The 22,937-nt window shown below is 34.9% G+C and overlaps 1 protein-coding gene and 1 long non-coding RNA gene across 5 annotated transcripts; one reads left to right on the top strand and one right to left on the bottom strand.

The window, feature by feature from the left end:
* The first annotated feature begins 432 nt into the window (after positions 1-432).
* On the top strand, positions 433-14,139 carry LOC143226496 (ninjurin-1-like). Of its 4 annotated transcripts, none has more exons than XM_076457522.1 (3): positions 433-591; positions 11,662-11,865; positions 13,742-14,139. In XM_076457522.1, exons 2-3 carry the CDS (start codon positions 11,692-11,694, stop codon positions 13,913-13,915), a joined length of 348 nt encoding a protein of 115 aa, XP_076313637.1. In that variant the 5' UTR covers positions 433-591; positions 11,662-11,691; the 3' UTR covers positions 13,916-14,139. The 4 variants fall into 4 exon arrangements, with proteins under 4 accessions (XP_076313637.1, XP_076313638.1, XP_076313635.1 ...); XM_076457523.1 differs by having other exon boundaries at positions 444-602; XM_076457520.1 differs by lacking the exon at positions 433-591 and adding an exon at positions 7,935-7,967.
* A 713-nt stretch (positions 14,140-14,852) lies between these two features.
* On the bottom strand, positions 14,853-22,925 carry LOC143226497 (uncharacterized). The gene is made up of 3 exons (XR_013014651.1): positions 22,699-22,925; positions 18,434-18,489; positions 14,853-15,250 (listed from the first exon to the last, which is right to left on the bottom strand). It is a non-coding gene; the product is annotated as an uncharacterized LOC143226497 (long non-coding RNA).
* Positions 22,926-22,937: the final 12 nt, after the last annotated feature.

Here is a 22,937-nt window from a genome sequence, read left to right as displayed (position 1 = left end):
GTCATGATTTCTTTTTCCCCATCATCATAGCTTCTTCAGTACTTATTGTAGTATTTGAACAGTTCCGGATTTTGTTTTTCACATGTGGTTTATTGATTTCAATGCTCATAACTGTGTTTGTTTATATTTCGTTTTCTTTCTTTTTTTTATATCAAAATTCTGTTATAAAAGTGGATTATACATTGTATTTCTATTGCTGCTACACAAGATAAGCTTTATAAGAATATCAGGGTGATAATTATAGAGGGGGCGTTAAATAGGGTCACTAAGGTGGGTTTCAGTCACATAGTATTAACATTTCCTTTTTAAGATGTGGGCAAATTCAATATAGAAGTGAAGCCGAGGACTTGGACCTTACACCCTATACATTACATGGTAAACAATTCTAGGTATATTTGAATATATACACCAGCTTGGATAATATTTATTACTCGTGTCTCAATGTGATCTACTTTAAGTCGTGGTGGAATAGCTCGTTAATGCTGATGAGACCAGAGTATAAGTGTTGTGTGGCTTCGTGTTAGTTTGGCGTGGATTAGTCATCATGATGACGACGGGACTAAACACATCCGTCTCTCATCACACTGTGAGGTAAACAGGGGGTAAGAAAATTGAAGACAGGCATTATTCGATATCATTTAGTATTAAGTTGTTATTGTTCACCACTTATTTTTCGATATCATTTAGTATTAAGTTGTTATTGTTCACCATTTATTTTTCGATATCATTTAGTATTAAGTTGTTATCGTTCACCACTTATTTTTCGATATCATTTAGTATTAAGTTGTTATTGTTCACCACTTATTTTTCGATATCATTTAGTATTAAGTTGTTATTGTTCACCACTTATTTTTCGATATCATTTAGTATTAAGTTGTTATCGTTCACCACTTATTTTTCGATATCATTTAGTATTAAGTTGTTATCGTTCACCACTTATTTTTCGACATCATTTAGTATTAAGTTGTTATTGTTCACCACTTATTTTTCGATATCATTTAGTATTAAGTTGTTATTGTTCACCACTTATTTTTCGATATAATTTAGTATTAAGTTGTTATTGTTCACCACTTATTTTTCGATATAATTTAGTATTAAGTTGTTATTGTTCACCACTTATTTTTCGATATAATTTAGTATTAAGTTGTTATTGTTCACCACTTATTTTTATTGTACTGCGAAGCTTTTCAAATCTGCGATATTAACAAACTTTGACTGCTGTGAATAGTTAACATTCGAATTATTGACTTGTTTTAAACTACTCACTATCGGTGAGGCCTACGTGTTACATCATATTGAGCAATTTTATATTTTGCCTGTAGGAACACTCAATGTAAAGAACTGGGCAAAAAAAACCCACATAAAAACATCAGTAGTTAATATTATTAATGCAACATTCTTAGTAGTTTTTATTTAACTCGTGTATTATTACGGGTCGTTAAGCAACAACCTCATGGATTGGTTTGGTTTGTTTTGAATTTCGCGCATAGCTAAACAAGGGCTATTTGAGCTAACCATCTCTAATTTAGCAGAGTAAGACTAGAGGGATTGCAGTTAGTCATCACCACCCACCGCCAACTCTTGGGCTACTCTTTCACCAACGACTAGTGGGATTGACCGTCACGTTATAACGTCCCACGGCTGAAAGGGCGAGCACGTTTGGAACCGAGAGAAAGTTGGTGCAAAAGTAATTAAGAAATATACGTTTAAAAACACGATGGGCTTCAAAGTCCTGTCTCTCTCTTTGTGCTAGTGTTTCGATATGTGAATCAACAGTTTTAATTAATTTATTTTGGATTACCAAAAAAAACTTCCTTCATATAAACTAAAGACAAACGCTCAAGTACACTTGTATATTGTAATACTAAATGAACATCAAAATATTAATGAATTTTATTATTTTATCTATTTCACCGTCTATTAATATCTATTAGTTTCACTATTGTCATCACTAGCAGCTTTTAAAGTGCTTATTGTCGCTTTTTCGTTATCAGAAACTGTTGTTTGTGCAAGAAGAAAAACGTATTAGTAACTTCTTTACCAAATATACTTTTAGAAATTATAGAAAAAGAAATACGTACCAGTAACAAGAATAAGTGAAAAGAGGGAATTTGTGACTCGTCCATTGACTTCACCCTTTGTTACATCTGCTGCATTCTTTGAATTTAAATGGAAGTTGTCTTAATGGGCAGTAACAATAAGTCTGTATTCACGCATATAGCCAATGGTTTTCAGTTTGTTTGTAATTAAGCACAAAGATATTCAATGGGCTATTTGTGCTCTGCCCACCACCGGTATTGAAGCCCGGTTTCTAGCGTTGTAAGTCCGAAGACATTTCGCCGTGCCACTGGGAGGTATAGCCAATGAAGAGCCGTCTTGAAAGACTACTTAGACTGTCGACTTTTAATATAAAACAGGATCCAAAATCATCGTGTACGAGTGAAGGACGCTTGTGGGAAAAGAAGAAAAGAGTCAGAGACGTCAGTACAGTAGTCACAAAACCCTCAAATGGAAGATCAGAAGTGCAACAACTATGGAAAGAGAACACTGAAGACAGTAAAGCATGTTCTAAGACCAAAATGTATATTAAATAAATATGTCAGAAGAGAGCATAGTTCGGTAAAGATGCCTCGGAATTCCAGAAAAAAAAAGGTTTGAAAACTACACAGGCACTAAGTTAAAAGTTATATCAACAACTTGATCCAGCAGACTTCAATATAGCAAACCAAGATTCGAGACTGGTAGAAATTATGAAAATAATATCAAGTAGATGTGTGGTGTGGCCACAGAAGGTCAGAGCCCATCAGTGTCTTAGAACTGATGATTAAAAAGGTAAAGCCTTCTTAAAGAGGTTTAAGAGCCAGCTACAAGAAAAAGAGCAGACCCTCTTCCGAACCAGGTATGGTGGAAGTAAATTACAAATTCAACGAGGAACCACAGTCGGAACCATCAGTAAAGAGTTGGAAATAAGTCTTCAAACAATAAAAAAGAGACTTTGTACCAAGTCCAAGTGGTCTGAAACATCCTAGAATCGAAACTATCTCCTTGGAAGTGGAAGAACTATGTAAAATATTCAATTGGCCAAAACAGGGGAAATCGAGAAGGACATCAAAGAATACTCGTTGACATTGCTTTTTCAAGCCCTTCAAACCACATTTCATACTATAGGAACACAGACAAATAGCAATGATAAATATATGGGTGTAGTTCATGGTAAATAACATAAAAACTTGCACAAGACCTGGAGAAAAGAAATCCTTTGTCAACCAAAGTGTAAGATAAACAACAAAGATATTTACAACCTCAAATGTTGAGTCAGTGGCACACAACACCCAGCAATTACATACACACATCGTGTCACTACGCAGTTGTGTTATTTTACCCTGAAGGTGCCTACATTTAAATGGATATTGACATATTGGTAACAAAAGGGAAAGCTCTAAATGTATCACACGTACTCATGAAGTGGGTGTTAGGTATGTCAAAAATTAACTACTGCCAGTGGAAGTTTGTCATTAGAATCCGCACTGAGTTATGTTCTTTTCAACAGGTGCACAGCTGATCTGGTCAGTGCAATGGAAAATCCAGGCGTAATCTCATATACATATTATGTGGATAGCATAACTGTTACAAGGATCTCATACACTTCAGAAGAAATAGTGGGGAGCCTGCAAGAAGCCACAAAAAGCCTCTTATAGTGGAATATAGATAATAGAATGTCCTTCGAACCAGATAGAGCGTGTTGGATATTGACTACCAGATCTCACAGAGTCACTTCTCTCTTCTTGCTAATGTATACAGACAGAACATTTCCGTGCAAAATGTCACTTTTTGTTCATCATGATGGGGCACAAAATCATAATGTCTGCACGTAATTAGTGAGAAATTAGTGAAAATTCTTACCCTCCTAAAATATACTGGACTGAAACGTGCAATAAAGGAGATTCATCGATCTGACCAGAACAACATTCGTTACCAAAATGTAGTACGGAACTTGTGTAGATCAGTAACAAGTCCGGTAAAAACGAAGTTACAGAAGAGTAACAGCCAAACAAACATTCATCCTGTGGTGTGACGCTTTTACCTTGATTTAAGTAGCAGTAATACACTGTTGGCCAAAATATTAAGGCCAATGAACATAAAGAAAAAATATGCATTTTGCGTTGTTAGACTCAACCACTTGTTTGAGTAGAGCTTCGAAAGATGAAAATAAGAAAAGGGAAAATAAAAGCAACAACTTTTTTTTGGAATTTAATAGGGAAAATGTGAACACTATGAAATTAGCCTAAATACTAGCTGAACAAAAGTATAAGACCATACTAAAACGAAGTGTTAATCGGTAAACACGTAACGAAATTTAGTCATTTATGTTTAAGCATTAGCGTTGTCAACATCTCCCACTGACATTTCTGTGTTACATTGGGTAAAAACATGACAAAGACGAAAAAGGTGACAGAGTTCGAACGTGGCAGAATTGTTGAGCTGCAAAAGCAAGGTCTCTCTCAACGTGCCACTGCTGGTGAGATTGGGCTTAGTAAAACTGCTGTTGCAAATTTCTTAAACGACTCTGAGGGATACGGAACGAGAATTTCAAGTGGTCGGCCCAAGAAAATTTCGCTGGCGCTGAACAGGAGGATTCAATGGGTTATCCGTCAAGACACCAGCCGATCATCGAACCAGATTAAGGCCCTTACGGACGCAGAATGCAGCTCAAGAACAATAAGACGGCATCTACGAGAGGAAGGCTTTAAAAACCGTAAACCACTTCAAAGGCCACGCCTCCTTCCACACCACGAAACAGCTCGGTTAAACTTTGCTGAGAAGCACCAAACGTGGGATGTAGAAAAGTGGACGAAGGTTTTGTTCTCTGATGAGAAAAATTTAACTTGGATGGGCCAGATGGCTTTTAACGTTACTGAGACGATAAGGATATCCCAACGGAGACATTTTCTACACGACACAGTGGAGGAGGTTCCATCATGATCTGGGATGCTTTTTCCTTCCATGGAACAATGGAGCTTCAGATTATACAGGGGCGTCAAACAGCAGCTGGCTACATTGGTATGTTGGAGAGAGCATCCTTATTGACTGAAGGCCCTCGCTTGTGGAAATGACTGGATCTTTCAGCTGGACAACGCTGCAATCCACAATGCCCGCAGGACAAAGGACTTTTCATGGCGAATGACTTTTCATGGCTGGGCCATCCAGCGTATTCGCCCAAACTGAACCCCATTGAAAGTGTTTGGGGGTGGATGGCAAGGGAAGTCTATAGAAATGGACGTCAATTCAATGATCTTCGTGAAGCTATCTTCACCACTTGGAATAACATTCCAGCCAGCCTTCTGCAAACGCTTATATCGACCATGCCAAAGTGAATGTTTGCAGTTATTCCCAATGACAGGCGTGCAACTCACTACTGAGACCTCTTGTTGGGCATTTCCTACCCTGTTTATGACTGTTTACCGATTAACGCTTCGTTTCAGTATGGTCTTAAACTTTTGACCAGCTAGTATTTAGGCTAATTTCATAGTGTTCACATTTTATCTATTAAATGCTAAAAAAGTTTTTTATTTTTCCTTTTCTTATTTTCATTTTTTGAAGCTGTACTCAAATAAGTGGTTGAGTCTAACAACGCAAAATGCATAATTTTTCCTTATGTTCATTGGCCTTAAGATTTTTGCCAGCAGTATATAAGACAAAGGATTACAGGCAGTCAAGTACTATTCAAAGCAACAACAACCGGATCTTATCAACACTTGAAATAGAGGTCGCGCGAAGCAGTAATAACGTCAAGCCATGGGTCAACTAGAAAACATCAAGAGCATTGAGTAGGCCTAAGTAACTGACATTAAATCAAACATAATGAATATTAACAATAGGAGAAAGTCAGTACTTGTCAAGACAACCGAAGTTGTGGAATGGATATATGTGCTGAAACCAACACTGATCATAGCAACAGACAACTCAGTCAGGAGATATGTTATTGCATGGTCAGTAGCTAAACTAGACGACCCAGTTTATTCAGACCAGAATGTTAAGCATACAAGATCACACTTAACTAGTTTAGCAATAGTAGTGAAGATAATGACGAGACAGACGTCTTAAACCTAATCACGGAACTTGAAATAGATTTTATCCAAATAATTTAAGTGAAACTTTGAAATACCAGAAGGTTTATCTGATATCGACCTATATTCCATATCAAACTGGCATATCATTCAATGGGAAAGAGGATTACTTGATAGGATTTCTGAATGATGTTTCAGTAAAGTATAATGTAGAGTGAGAAAACAGGAAAGGAAGGTACAGAGGTCACACTGGTTAACTGTTGGAAAGATGGTGGAAACACAAGCATGAAACAAGTGCTCAAGTAATGTGTAGACAGTATACGCTGCTTAAATCAAATTAAACTTGGCCTTGTTACTGGAAGAACTTTAATGAGATTATTGGAGGGACTCATTAAACATATAACAAGTAGTACAAGTAATAGTAGTGAGATAATCTTTGTTACAATGGGTGTCTGGTCTTTAGTATAAGATAATGATGCCTCACAATAAAAAATAATAAGATATAAAGTTAAAATGATTGTTGCCTATATGTTGTTCCTGGACACTAACAAAGGTTGTGACAAGAATACGTCGATGGAGGAGGAGATACTATAAATTTTGAGTAGTGTTAAACTTCGCTAAATTGTAAATAGAATAAATAAATGAGAAATAAGTACTATAGTTGTCCTCACGGTAAAAAAAAAAAAAAAAGAAAAAAAGAGTAAATTATGTGGCGCCATCTGTTAATTAGAATAACAATCGTTGAATTTAATTTTCTTCTCTTTCTTTCTCCTCCGAGGAAATGAAACAAGGAATTTGAGTAATGGTTTACTGTTATCTTTAGAGCATTTTGTGAAATAAATTATAATAAAATCTATCGTTATGGAATTTATTTTATTACATCTACATTTTCCAATAGACGGCGATACGATTGTTTTTGAGCTGTCATGTTTCTGATGTTTGTTTTTATCAGTCCACATAAAATTTTATCAGAGTAATTAAGGTCCTTTTGAAAGTAATCAACAATGTAAAACAAATGAATGTTAAAAAGTAATCTTTATTTATTAATGGATGAAATAATTGATTTAAGAAATATATTTATCTGTTGAAAATTAAATCAACTGAAAAAAAAACTCCGGTAATCAGTTTTCAGATAACCTTTTTATTAAAATATCATAATATTAATCATCGATAAAGCTATCTCTAGAAAAAGGTTTAAATTGAGCTCTTTGTTATACCTGTTTCTATGTTTGTTTTGAATTTCGTGCAAAGCTACACAAGGATTATCTGCGCTAGCCGTTCCTAATTTAGCAGTATAAGACAAGGCAGCCAGTAATCACTACTCACCGCCAACTCTTGGGCTACTCTTTTACCAACGAATAGTTGGTTTGATCGTAACATTATAACACCCCCACGGCTGAAATGGTGAGCATGTTTGGTGTGATGGGGATTCGAATCCGCGACCAGCGAATAATAAAAAAATCAAATAAAACAAAAGTAGTAGGAACAATACAACTAAAATATCTGTAAACCGAGTATTATATGTTATTGAATTTTACACAGAAAAACATATCAAAATGATATAAATTATATACATGTTTTTAACAACTTAAGTTGGTAATTAAAAGTAAAAAAAATCTTTAATTAGTGATCCTAGAAGTGAGAATAATTTGTGTAGTATTTTAACGTTCTTATCTTAATACTGAAGCCTGGTGGATAGTTTTAGTAAAATGAAAACGGTGATAGTTCGGATGTAATTCGTTGTACAAAGAAAGCACAAAATCTTACAGACATCCAAGTTACAGCTCTGTATATTATTATATCGTATCAACAGATGTCGCTTAAATTGTTACTTATGTATAAAATGGCGGTGAATGTAAAAACGTGGTATGCTGGCATACCATGAGCTCACTACCTTGCGTAATATAACTTATTTTAAACTTTTAATTATTATAGTTTCCGTACTATCATGGTGACTGCATGTGATCCAAAAAGTCCTTAACTTTATTTTGTTTTAGTTGTCTTGTTTCTCTTCTCTCTTACAAAAGACGCCTGTTTAACTCGTAGAAATGTTCTAGCAAATAATCAGAGTTCTGGTTTAAACGAACGTATGTCGAATTTACGCTGCTAGTTGGCTATGACTTGAACCAGGGAGAGGGTGATCAGCTGGACAATGCTGTTCAACAACAAGGAGTTATGTGATAATCGTGTCTCCAAGACAAAACAATCACGTTTTATCCCAAAATTTCTAATTCATTTCTACATCAGTTGATCTTATGGGGCCCGGCATGGCCACGTGTGTTAAGGCGTTCGACTCATAATCCGAGGGCCGCGGGTTCGAATCCCTGTCGCACCAAACATGCTCGCCCTTCTAGCCCTGGGGGCGTTATAATGTGACGGTCAATCCCACTATTCGTAGGTAAAAGAGTAGCCTAAGAGTTGGCGGTGGGTGGTGATTACTAGCTGCCTTCTCTCTAGTCTTACACTGCTAAATTAGGGACGGTTAGCACAGATAGCCCTTGTGTAGCTTTGCGCGAAATTTAAAAAAAAAAGATCTTATGAGAGAATTAACTTTTTTTCTTTAAATAATGGTGTTTGGTTTTGAGCTTTAGAAACTGAAAAAAGGAAACAGAAGACGCAGTAAACGTAAACATAAATTAGAAAAGAAAAGAGACCGCCAGTCTCTCCAAGTGGATAGGAGCAGTTGCTTTGTTTTTATTGTCAAAATAAATAGTTCCACGTGCCCAGTCCCTCTCTCTTCTTTTTTTTCACGCTAAGAAGAATTCATAATCGGACTAATTCACACAAGTTATTTTTAATTATTGGGCCGAACCTGTTCGAAGGCTATTCTATCTAAAAAGACTTGTCGGAAGAATTAGTATCTGTTTGTTGTGTTTTTATTTTTGGATTTCGCGCAAAGCTTCTCGAGGGTTATCTGCGCTCGCCGTCCCTAATTCTGGAATGTATGACTAGAGGGAAGGCAGCTAGTCATCACCACCCACCGCCAATTCTTGGGCTACTCTTTTACCAACGAATAGTGGGATTGACCGTACATTATAACGCCCCCACAGCTGAAAGGGCGAGCATGTTTGGTGCGACCTGGATGCGAACCCGTGACCTTCGGATTACGAGTCGCACACCTTAACCCACCTGGCCATGCCGGGCCTATTAGTATCTGAGAATACTACCAAAATATGGGTATGTGTGGAATCACATTTGACTACGTATGCTGCGTCTTTAAGATCCTCGTAATTAATCATTTAAGTATTTCTCATCAGAGTTGTGTAAAACACTAGTAATTATGTAAATGTACGTTAGAAAAGTATTAATATCTGACACCAATAATTAATAAACGATAGATAAGGAAAGCACCGAGATAAATTAATCCAACTTTATACTTAATTCATAAAGTTAATCTTAGAACTCAAATTATCCTACGATACTTAATTAGGGAGTTTTAAAGTTATATATAAATAACGAGTTATACCTGAAGTGACAAAGCAAGTTTAAATTTAGAAGAACTGAACGGTTAACACATTTTTAACGATATCTTATTTAAAAACAATGCGAAGTTCCATTGTTCTTTTGTAATTTTTATGTAACTTATACACCAGATGTCATAAGAGTGTGGAAACATTGTAACGTTATATCTTGTGAACAGTTTTAAAAATTTCCGAAACATAAATGTTCAGGGTTGGATAATAAACACCGGAAATCCTTTGTCGAGCTATTGAAATCGTTAAATTTCATTTTCTCTCAGACTGGCAAGGAGCCAATATGTTGGTTAGGTTTCCGCTTCGATACAGCTAACTTGAAGAACGTCCGATTTTCTTTGTTTCTTTGTAGTTAAGCAAAAAGCTGCACAATGGGCTACGTGTACTCTGCCCACCACGGGTATTTAAACCTAGTTTGTAGTAGTGTAAATACGCATAAATACAGCTGTGCACGAACTCCCAAACAGCGTACTGTTAATTAAAAGTTCCATTAAAAACGTTTTTAAAGTAAAAGTGTGGTGAAGTTTTTCAAATAACCTAACATTAACACACACGTATGTTACTGATGTACAAACTCTGATTATAATCAATATGCGTGCTGATATACATAAGCAAGCTGTAATTTCTTTTATTAGACTCTTTTTATGTAAGTCAACGTACGAAGGATGACACACGCACATGTGAAACCTGGATTAGCACCTAAATTAATAAATACATTTTAATTAACCAAAGACACAGAGACCGTGAAAGACTTAAACTCAGTATATATTATTACTGATATATTTTAGTCCAGATTTTAGGATTAAAACTATAGTTGCGCAATATGTCTTTTAATTGTGTCGTAATGTGAGCTTATAACATCATTAACTATTTTACAGTGCCTCGAGATACAAGTTAACTTATTGCAGACTGTAATGACTGTTTTACAAAGTGTAGAGACTGGTGACATCACCAAGAACTACAATGCTAAACAAACAAAAGAGACGACTGATGATTAGCATAGTGACGTTAACAAGCATGCACCACGAGCTACGAATTATAGATGAAAACCAGATGTTATCATGAGTGAGGTTTTTAGCTTCTGGCTATACTCCGAGTTAAATATCTACCAGTATAAGCTGACTTATTCACACTAGGCCATGTCTGCTGGGGAGGTAAGTACAAGGTGTAATACAAGTAGCACCCCATTTGGAATTTTTGTTTGTTGTCTGTTTTTAGTGTATAAAACTAACACAGACTGTCTGTGATACAAATTTTCCATTAGAGACAAACTACCTCTGGATTATTTGTGAATTAGATGAGCCCATTATATCTTCAGTCGAGGGTGACACTCTAATTTATCCCGATATATATAACAAGAATCCATCTATTTTATGAAGCATCTAGTAGGATTAAATATCAACATTTCAATGTAATATTCACAGATAAATAATTATATGGTTAGGGCACTCGACTCGCAGTACACGGGTCGTAGATTCGAATCCCTTCACTGAATATGCTTGCCCTTCAGTCGTCAATTCCACTATTCGTTGGTAAAGCGTGGTCCAAAAGATGGCGGTAGGTGATATTGATTATCTGACTTTCTTTTCGTCTATCAGTTCAAAATTAAAGACGATTAGTGCAGATACCTCTTGAGTGGCGGACCGCAATGGCCAGGTGCTCGACTCGTAATCCGAAGGTCTAGGGTTAGAATCTCTGTCACACCAAACATGTTCGCCCTTTTAACTGTGGGAGTGTTATAATGTTACGATCAATCCCACTATTCGTTGGTAAAAGAGTAGTCCAAGAGTTGGCGGTGGACGCCTTCCCTCTAGTCTTACATTGCTAAATTAGGGACGTGTAGCGCAGATAGCCCTCGAATAGCTCTGCGCGAAATTCAAAATAAAATCTTGAGTGGCTTTGCGAGCAATTTACCAAACAACAACATATAATTGATTATTATTTTTTCTTTTTTTACTAATTGAATTATTCAAACAATGCAAACTAATTAAATTAGTTTTATCAGTTAGATCTATTGATGCATCAGTGTGATCTTCTTCCCTGATTTAGTCTTTGATTAGATGTAGATATATAATTACAACTGCTAAAAACATCAACAAAATGTTGTTCTGATCTTGCAGAAACTAGCTGAAGATGGCAGCACTAGCAGTATGTCTATGGATGTGAACCTGTACGTCACGAGAAAAACAGTAGCCCAAGGCCTGATGGACGTTGCTCTATTAACAGCTAATGCTGCACAGTTGAAGCACCTGTTGTGTCACCCTGACGACCATGAATATTTTGTTGTAGCAGTGTTTTTTATTTCACTTTCTCTTACACTGCAGGTAGGTCAGAGACAAGATGTTAATCCATTTGTATTAAGCGTTCGTTTTGTTTTTTTATTAAATCTCCTCGGTGGCACAGCGGTATGCCAGCGGACACAAGCCGCTAGAAACGGAGTTTCGCTACCCCTGGTAGACACAGCACAGATAGCCCATTGTGTAGGTTTGTGCTTAATTTCAAACAATCAATCAAACTTGTACTAAAAAAAAACAGCAGAAAAAAGTGATATAATATAGGGTTTTATGTTGTTATGACTACAATTCCCTTATATTCTTACAATGAAAACGTGTATAATAATGGTATAAGCATTTTATTGTAGCTATATTATATTCAACCCGTTATCCATATTATCATATAATTACGTCGTATCCACTTGTTCCATCGACCAGATAGGTTTCAAAGACTACGAAATTTCTTCAATTTTTTTTTTGCTGTAAACTAAAATGTCTGCGATTTATTGTACTTTATTTTGTGCTTTGAGATTTTATAAATTTGTGATACCTGTTAGTGAGTAGCTTTGACAAAGAATAAATCCATATTAGTGTTTTCGATACATAGTTTTGTTTTTGTATTTCGCGCAAAAGATAACGAGGGCTATCTTCGGTAGAAGTCCCTGATTTAGCAGTGTAAAACTAGAGGGAAGGCAGCTAGTCATAATCACCCACCGCCGACTCTTGGACTACTCTTTTACTAACGAATAGTGAAAATCAGTGTCACATATAACGCCCCTACGACTAAAAGGGCGAACATGTTTGGTGTGACGGAGGAACTCGAGTGCCTTAGCAACCATCCATGCTAGGCCTCGATATGTCCTATAAAACGTGTTCTTGTATATAACTTGCCGCCACATTTTTAGTAAATAAGACATTTTTTATACAATGATTTTTATTTCGTATTGTGTTTTATTTTTACTTTTGTTTTTTACGTAAACACGAAGAAATTAAAAGCAAACCATAAAATTCTAATCAAAGGAGACAAATGAAAAGTTGTACATAACACAAACACACATCAGACCACGGCAGGTGTTTTAGTAACAGTTTTTTTCCTCGCGCACATGAAGTAAACGTCACTTATGTTTACAAAATCTTTTTTTTTTGAAGCAGGTAAATAATTAGATCGCCCATTCTATTGGTAAGTAATTTCCAGCATGTTTCCTAGCTGCTATTATTAGATCATGGCTCATGTGATATTACGATTTAGATACATTAACGTATAGTTGAAAAATTAAAATCAAGTTTAGGATACCTTGAATTTTTCAGTCAGTTAAAAATTACATATAAACGCTACTAGATAGTAACAGTCAGCTTTCCTTAAACAGTCAGCTTTCCTTAAACTCCTCGAGGGGCCCGGCATGGTCAGGTGGTTACGATGCTCGACTCGTAATCCAAAGGTCTAGCGGCCGAATCCAGGTCGCACCAAACATGTTCGCCCTTTGTGGGGGCGTTATAAAGTTACGATCAATCCCACTATTCGTTAGTAAAAGAGTAGCCCAAGAGTTGGCGGTGGGTGGTGATGACTAGCTGCCTACCCTCCAGTCTTACACTGCTAAATTAGAAACGGCTAGTGCAGATAGCCCTTGAGTAGCTTTGCGCGAAATTCAAAAACAAACAAACAAACAAACAGAGTCCTGGAGAGTAGAAATGACATCAGTATTTTAGCATTATACTTTATCCATATTAAGACGCCTAGTGGTTTCGTTAAGAAAATATTTATAATATTTACTGCAATTTTAATTTTTTGAATTTGGAATTGTGGTAATAACATATTGATGAATTTTCTAGTTTTGTTTTGTTGTTGTTTTTTTTGTCATGAAATCAGGGTTTAGGACTTATCATTTAGACAGTTGTTTATTGTATTTTTTTCTTATTGTACTTATAGGTGATTGTTGGAGTTATACTGATTGTCATTGGCCGTTGGAACGTAAACATAAGCAAGGAACAAAACAGAGCAGAAAAATTTAACAATCTTATTATACTTTTAGCCTTTCTTGTCATTGTCGTCAACGTCCTTATTTCAGCTTTCGGTCTGAAAGGACCAGTTATTTTTGAATAAGTGAAAAATCTTTTGTTTGTGAATCGACAGCCAAATTAAGTGTAATGCTATTCTCGCGTAATAAGATAATTAACAAAAGCTGAGTTATTTGAAATAGTTGAATTTTAAATTAATTTTCGAAAATGAAGTTACGAAGAGCATGGTTGCCCAAAATATGATTCTAGTATGTGGCTCACAACTGATAACAAAGTTCAAATAAACTATTTAATTTTTCATGTTGCAAATTTCTTGTGTATTTTTAACAACAAAAAGAAGGAAAACAGAAAGTTGCAAACCTGCAGAGATGGTTTTATTTTGGGGAATTTAAATTAATATATACTATAAAGAGATATTAACCAATCATATTAAACGTTATTATGTTGATGGGAGGACTGTTGAAACTGAGTTACTTATTTTTAAATTCTAATTGTTTTCAACTGATTCATACTTTAGTATATCTGGGACGCAATTGTTAAATTGTAAAACTATGCAAGAATAACAAGATGACTTGTAAATCGGTTTCCATACTGACAATACACTCCATATGTACACTCCAAACAACCTTGAGAGTCATCATGTGAATTATATGTCTATTTCATTACTGACATTTTGGCGATACCAGTAACATTGCACACCTTTTACTAGTCGCTGTCCAAGCTGGCGAATCACTTGTACATAGTCTACAATAAAATTACTTATTTTTATGTAAGGCCAACTAGAGGGAAAAGAAGGAGGCCATTTGGCCAGGGCCTTAAACTCAAAGGAAGTCTCAAACATAGACGATTGTTTTTTTTTTGTATTTGTTAAGTTTCGCGACTTGTTTTTACGTGCCTTGCACTCAGACCAAAATGTGGCACATTCTCTCAGTTTAGAGTTGCACATTATGTATACAAATAAATATTCAAGTTATCTTTCACATTTGGTTTGAGATAATGATTGTCTTATTTTGTTTTCAAGTGTCACTTTCTTTTTCAATAACCAGGAACCTCGAATGATAGAAGTGGCTCGGACTTCCCTGAATATCTGAGGGGGCTTGTATTTATGTAAAATATTACTTATGATTGTTAGATATATTTATATTTTTATGTATATTTGCTCGTTTTACATTAAAAACGTTCTTATATACTGTCCACTTTCATGTTAGGAACATAAGTTTAAAGATAAACCACAAGTTTTTATTTAACTCTTAATGTTTTATTTAGCTTTAAAGTATCACAGATTGGGTGCATTCAAGAAATATTACATATAATGGTTCTGTTGATGAAAGGTTCGTTCAAAAAATACAAACTTCAATATTATTTCTGCATCACACGACGATGCTCAGCCCTCTGTTGGTAGCTTTGGTAATGAAAACTACTAATTAAAAAAGAGGTTGATAAATATGTTTATAGTGTTTGAGTTGCTCTTGACTCAACAACATATATTTATATAGGTATTTTAATATAGTTTCACTGTAGAGAATAAAAGAGAACTCAAACACTATACATACAGTACTGTGCCAAAGTGTTAGGACAATAAAATATTTTGTCATTGTTTCCATTTTATGTGGTTAATTTTTCCATGTCACTACAGAATGTAAATTTCAACAACATGGTAATGCTTCACTGGTCTCTGTTGACAACTGAATGATCTAGGGTGAGGATACTTATCATTCTTTAGAATTCCTATACACTTGTACCAAGGGCATGTCGTAAGGATTCTGGTTGAACGAACATACTGACCACATTTAGGGTCTGAAATAGTTGTTACGGTATTCCATGCAGTGTCTTAATTATATAGAAAGAAGCCAGTATATTGTACCGGTATATCTAGAAGAAATCAATTTCATAACATTCTACAATTAAACCTTGATAAAAACAGTGTTTAACACCATATTATATTAACTTTTTTTGTCATGCCATGGACCAAAAAGCGTAGAGAACTGTCAGTAGAGCAGATAGTTCACATAAAACCTTCACGTGATGCTGGTTGAGCTCTCTGACAAACTCTTAGAGACTTGAAATGCTCCCCAAACACTGTCAAATACACAATAGATTGTGAGACTGAGACAGGCAAATTTGAAAATAGGAAAGAAAGAGACAGAACACCTAAATTTAATTATACTGATTTAAATATCTTTGTTTATTCATCGTTTTGGACAGAAGGAAGACTGACAATGACCTGAAGCATGAGATAAACAACCATGTACCAAATGACAGATGTTTCCACACATACAGAATCAATAAAACTCAAGGAGAATGGAATATTTGATCGTGTGGTTTAAAAACCCTTTACTTTGATCTCCAAATATTGCCCAGAGACTTAAATTTGCTAAAAGGTGCAAATATTGGACTGACAATAATTGGAAAATTATGTTACGCACGGATGAATCCAATTGGGGAATATGTTATTCAAAGAGTAGTTTGCACGTCCTTAATACATAGCACCCACGAGAAGAGGCAGGGTGATAGTTGGGTGTTTGTTGAACTCAGGTATTTTTATGGAGTTTCTGTTATACAAATATTAAGATAAATAACATTTTTTTGTTTTACCAGTGAGTTATCTTCCATTATTCTTTGAAAGTAGCTTGAAATCTAATTTTCGACTTAGTCCTAACACTTTTGCACAGTACTGTATATGCATACAACATTCTTAAAATAAATAATATAGGGCTCAACTACAACTTTAAATATTAAGTTTCATCTTTGAACTCGTTTACAGGGCTGAAATGACCTTTGATAATATTTTACACATAAATCGTCGTTTTAAAATTGTCGAATGTATAGTTTGTCGTGCCTAATTAATTAAACCAAAGTCCAAGACTAAGTTTCCGGTCAAGTCAACGAAGTTCGATCGACAGTTAGTACAAATCGAAAGCTAATCCAGCGTACGTATAGCATTAAAGAACAGAATCCAAATAAAAGAAGACACGGAATTCGTTACATTTTAAAAATTTAAAAATACACACGAAAAAACAACCACTAAAGAAAGTTAAGCAGGTCAAGGTAAACAGAAAGATTTTCTCCGACTTATATGGCGTAGTTAAAGTCCATGCAGTTTAGTTGCGAAATAACGCGTTTTAAAACAACAGGATTTTAGTATCGTAGAAGTTGTTTTTTTTTAGTGGTTAAAAAGTTCTTTTCTTAACCTGTTTTGATTACCTGATTCGAGATGAGGAAGTACTAATTAAGTTCTTACCAGCCGTTAGAAGAGCATAATCTTACAGTTAAACTGATATTAGAGTATAATTTAGGAGCAACGTTAATAAATCGATTTTGTATTAACAATATATCTGTACAGTTATATCCCATGACTATAACTATACTCAAACTTCAAAGAGTTTAGAGTTAGGGTCTTACTGAATCAACTTGTCTGTAAAAGTCAATTTGGCAAAAAAAAAAAAAAAAAAGGAGATGAAAAGAATGAGAAAGACTTTCAGTAATCGGTATATCCATCCTACGATGACATCAGTACAGCTCTAATGTGCAGGCTTCCTAATTATTTTCGAACTTCTACATTCGATAGAGTGAAGTGAACTACAAAAGCTCACCTGAAACATTTTCACAATTTTCATACAAATAAATGTACGCAACTTCTTTCGCTCTAGACATACTTTGAACTGGGTCATTTTCTTATGGTATCACGCGTGCTTTCTGGTGGAAAATATTTTTGCAAAGTTAAACATACTAGGTGTGAAAGAAGACAACAATATTTTCTATTGGTGAGACAGATGATACCTTGAAGATACGACCCACCATCGAGTTTTTCATCAAAAGTGACCTACGGAGCGCACATGTCTTGAGAAGAATAACTATGTTGTTTGTATATATATGATGCTGTGTTTGCTTATTCTAAAACAGATAATTCTCTGGAGATTTTACCAACTTTCTTCATCCTTACAGATATCTCTGGAAGCTCTTTCTTCTTATGCACTTGATAATTTTGATAGAGTTCAAATCTTGAATGAAGATGGCCCTACCCGATTACACTTAAGAGAGGCCAATGTGCCTATAAAACAGTCTATGAACTGCGGTACATACATTTGGTCAGCAGTTAATGAACATCGTTACAAGGAATCATGTTACATTCCCCAGTCAGTGCAACATAAAGTTTACTGTCATTACGTGATGAGAAAGAAGTTGGTTGAAGTCCAGGGAGATCTCAGTGGTGTTCTATTGCATTTAGATCAGACTGTTGCTCAGGTTACTGCTCTACATTGGGTTGATTGTATCCCTGTTGCTGAGCATAGCCCATCAAAATCCCAGCAGTATGATACAGGATACTGCTCTGCTTCAAAACAAAGTCTGGGCTAACTGCACTTTGTTATTCGGAGTAGACCATCCCAGTCCTAGTAGTATGAAACGGTACTGCTTTGTATCAAGACAAAGTATGAGCTGTCTTAGATGGGTCATAAAACTGGTCCCATGCTAAATCGATAAGTCGTTAAGCAGTAAATCCTTCGTTGAAAATTCAGTTCTATTCATCAAATTAAATTAATATCTCCTAATAAAATAACTGAACCAATACCGAACATGTCCTATTCAACAATGATACACTTACTTGTGGATCTCGGAATACGAACCAATCGCAGGTGCAAACATCGAATTCTGATTCAGCTGTAAAGAGTAAAAACGCTGGGAATTTTGATAAATAATAAGTGGTAAATTGAAAAGAGTAAAAAGACACAGAAAATTAATTTTTACCTGCTTTGTCACAGATGACCAACTGCTGTCTTAAAGCCTGTAAGGAGTTCATGGGGCGCTAAAGTAACAGTTTCGTAGTTGTGTTGTGTAAAAAGAAGTAGTTGTTTGTATTCGTGTTGCTTGTTTCTGTGTTGTATAGGTATTGCTTGTTTCTGTGTTGTATTGGTGTTGCTTGTTTCTGTGTTGTATAGGTGTTGCTTGTTTCTGTGTTGTATAGGTGTTGCTTGTTTTTGTGTTGTATAGGTGTTGCTTGTTTCTGTGTTGTATTGGTGTTGCTTGTTTCTGTGTTGTATTGGTGTTGCTTGTTTTCTGTGTTGTATTGGTGTTGCTTGTTTCTGTGTTGTATAGGTGTTGCTTGTTTAGGTGTTGCTGTGTTGTATTGGTGTTGCTTGTTTCTGTGTTGTATAGGTGTTGCTTGTTTTTGTGTTGTATAGGTGTTGCTTGTTTTTGTGTTGTATAGGTGTTGCTTGTTTCTGTGTTGTATTGGTGTTGCTTGTTTCTGTGTTGTATTGGTGTTGCTTGTTTCTGTGTTGTATTGGTGTTGCTTGTTTCTGTGTTGTATTGGTGTTTCTTGTTTCTGTGTTGTATTGGTGTTTCTTGTTTCTGTGTTGTATTGGTGTTGCTTGTTTCTGTGTTGTATAGGTGTTGCTTGTTTCTGTGTTGTATTGGTGTTGCTTGTTTCTGTGTTGTATTGGTGTTGCTTGTTTCTGTGTTGTATTGGTGTTGCTTGTTTCTGTGTTGTATTGGTGTTGCTTGTTTCTGTGTTGTATAGGTGTTGCTTGTTTCTGTGTTGTATTGGTGTTGCTTGTTTCTGTGTTGTATAGGTGTTGCTTGTTTCTGTGTTGTATTGGTGTTGCTTGTTTCTGTGTTGTATTGGTGTTGCTTGTTTCTGTGTTGTATTCGTGTTGCTTGTTTCTGTGTTGTATAGGTGTTGCTTGTTTCTGTGTTGTATTCGTGTTGCTTGTTTCTGTGTTGTATAGGTGTTGCTTGTTTCTGTGTTGTATAGGTGTTGCTTGTTTCTGTGTTGTATTGGTGTTGCTTGTTTCTGTGTTGTATTGGTGTTGCTTGTTTCTGTGTTGTATTAATGCTGATAGACTGTAGTCCTCTTGAAAAATTCTACAACCAGCTTTAGCTAACAGTGTCAAACAGTTATACAATAACAGTAACTATCCTGATATACAATTTCAAAACAACCAAGTAACTGTACAAAACCAGTAACCATCCTGATAGACTATCTCCAAAACTGTCAAAAAATTGTATGAAAACAGTAATTATCCTGATATACTTTCTAAAACATTTACAAATAATTGTAGAAAAGCAGTAACCAACTTATACACTATCTCCAAAATTGTCAAACAATTATAGAGAAAAAGAGCAACCGTCCTGATATATTATCTCCAAAACTGCTATACAATAGTACAAAAACACTATTAAACATGGTATACTATATCCCGTGTAGGCTATGACTAATACCATAAACATTAACACAAAATGCTTGAATAGCCAAGTAAATAGTTAAAAAGGAAATTAGGATTATGAATCAGATTTTTTTGTCCGTTTGCAAAGTTCTAAATAATATAGTCGCGGACTAATAACTGTTGTTATGCGAGCTTAACTTAGTTAAAATACACACCATTAAAAATTATGCAAAACACTAACTAAACGCCATTTCCTATAGCTTGTCAAGTTTTTGTGCTTAGTTTTATGACTTCACGTAACATGCATCATTTTCAACATTTAACCCGGAGTCGTGTAGAAGAAAGCCTGTATAGAACACACACCTACATGCTAAAATATCATGTGTGCAATGAATGAGACGAAAGGATAGTCTTGGATAAGTTATTAAACGTTATTCTAGAAATTATGTCACTTCCCGTTTAACAGCTTTAGTTCACAACATAGTTAAAATTCATCGAATTTATTATTTTTTCAACTTGTATATTGGGTTGAGGAATAATTCGTGAGCGTTTTTTTCAAGTTAAAAAATATATTCATAAATGAAACGCTTTCGCAAAATATTTCATGTCATTTGGTAGATAATTTTTTGCTGTAATAGATGGTGTGTTTGATTTTCATATGTCTTTAATTTTTGCTTTCATTTTCAGCTCATTAAATGGAATGTCAAGTGGACAAAATCGAGCATTTTCGACACCATCTGCTTTTCGCATTTAATTTCTTGCAATTTCGTTTAAAACAATGCATACTATATACCTAGGTATTACATGAAATAAAGTATCATAATAAATGTTTTGGGTGTAATGTGTTCATGCATTGAAGTATTGTATAGTCTTGCATGTAATGCTTGAATGAAATTATTTAAAAACGCTCACGAATTATTCCTCAACCTAATATATACGTATACAACTTCATCGTGGGACTTTTGCTATATTAACAACTAAATAACAGACGAAATGTTAGATTTAAGTCAAAAATATTAAAAACAGTAAGACAACTAAAATTACAAACATTTAGAAATAAATATGAAACATCTTTTAAGAAACTATATTGTTTTAAACTATATCTTTCAAGTTGTAGTTTATATGTTAACCAAAAAACTTATGGCAGTAAAGTCGGATATCGATTGTTTTTAAACTGTAGTCCCTCCCCCCAGGGACAAGTAGTAAGCTTAAGGACTTGCAATATTAAAATCTGATGTTCGGATACTCCAACATCGTGTTTTTTTAAACATCACCAACAATGTAGTGATATAGGCGTTAAAAGTTCTAATATTTTAAACAACAGATTATCTGACAAATTCGTGAATCATGGATTAGAATTGTGTCTAGTCAATAGAGTAAATAAATTCAAGTGCTTTTGTTTTAGTTAGTGGTGGATCTGTCAGTGTTTTTGTTGTTGTTTTTAGTTACTTAATCACCAGCTGTGAAGTTTTACAAATACATTTATTTTTACGTAAGTACAGTGCAGTTTGCGTAACATTTTTGTTAAAATACCGTTTATAAAAGTGGCCTACGACAACATTTTAGCTTGTAAAAATGTTAAAGGATAAGTAAACTAATTATTTGCCTTTTGTTATTATCACCAAATAATTTAAAAGAACAACATTACAATTTTTGTTTGTTTATTTGCTATTAAGCGCAAAGCCGCATGTACTGTGCCTACTACGAGCACGAAAACACAGTTTTTAGCGTTATAAACCTTCAAACTTAGAGGCTTCACTGTTACTACGATATATTATCTAATCAAGAAGAGGCTGGAATTTAGAGAAAAAATTGGAATAAATTATGGGCTATTCAGGTCAAGATGCAGGGATATTTCTAAAAATATAATATGAACAATTCGTACAATTGCTTTAGCTCAATATGGTGATGGATACAACAATATATACAACAATAATAAAAGTAACTCGAGATAAACATTAAAATCACACTCTACAAGACCAGATGATCTGCTATGTGTTTGAACCTCAGAATCGACAGTTTTTATTCGTTGGTAAAAGATTAGCCCAAGAGTTGGCAGTGGTACACTGCTACATTATGGACGGCTAGCGCAGATAGCCTTCGTGTAGCTTTGCGCGAAATTCCAAACAATCAAAACCAGTTTTCCATAGCTGCCAGTGAAGCACTACATGCTGAAAGTCAGGATTTATTCTAAAATTATATGTAAAAAATGCGTATTTTGCGGTAGGATTATTACGCCAATTAAGCTGTGTAGACACTTAATGTGAGCATTAGTGTTACTAATCGCATGGATTAAGTTTACAAGTATAATTATTCTTAGCTAGTCCAGAAAAGGAAAAAGGTTAGATTTGAAGAACAGCGGAATATGAGTTCCATGGTGTTGTTTTCTTAATTAGGTAGGATGATTATTGTATTAATTGCTCTCACAGTAAATAATAGTTAGACCGAAAAAGAAAAATGTTAATCTGTTGATAAAAATTAGGACAAACTATTCATAGTAATTTTTATATTAAATTTCAATTTCGAATTAATTAGCAATTTTACTACTAGGTGGAGCGTCAGGATGATTTTCATTTCTATTTTGGTATTAAAGAAGGAAACCACAGGTACGAAAAATTAAAGATTCGAAAGTGAACTGGCTTTACTAATAAACTTTTATACAATACTAGTGCTACAGTATGAACAAATAGACAAACACACATACTCGTCGACTACAGAATGGAATTCCTTGACCACTATCCAGAACAATCATTCCTTTCGACGAAAATCAGGTAGAAACCAGTAGTTTCTTTCAAGGCAACAACTATAATTTATCTTCCTTATTAGCCACTAATACAACTTTCCACCGTACAAAGGGAACAGATCTTTCGATAACATGAAAAAGAAAACCTAATGAATTGCTTCCGCTCTACTTTAAATGTCACGTGTGGCTTGTGTCTAACT

Source organism: Tachypleus tridentatus, chromosome 9 (assembly GCF_004210375.1).
Source record: "Tachypleus tridentatus isolate NWPU-2018 chromosome 9, ASM421037v1, whole genome shotgun sequence".
Classification (NCBI taxonomy): Eukaryota; Metazoa; Arthropoda; class Merostomata; order Xiphosura; family Limulidae; genus Tachypleus; species Tachypleus tridentatus.
The sequence above is the reverse complement of the archived record's forward strand: the minus strand, read 5'-3'. Positions and strand labels throughout refer to the sequence as shown.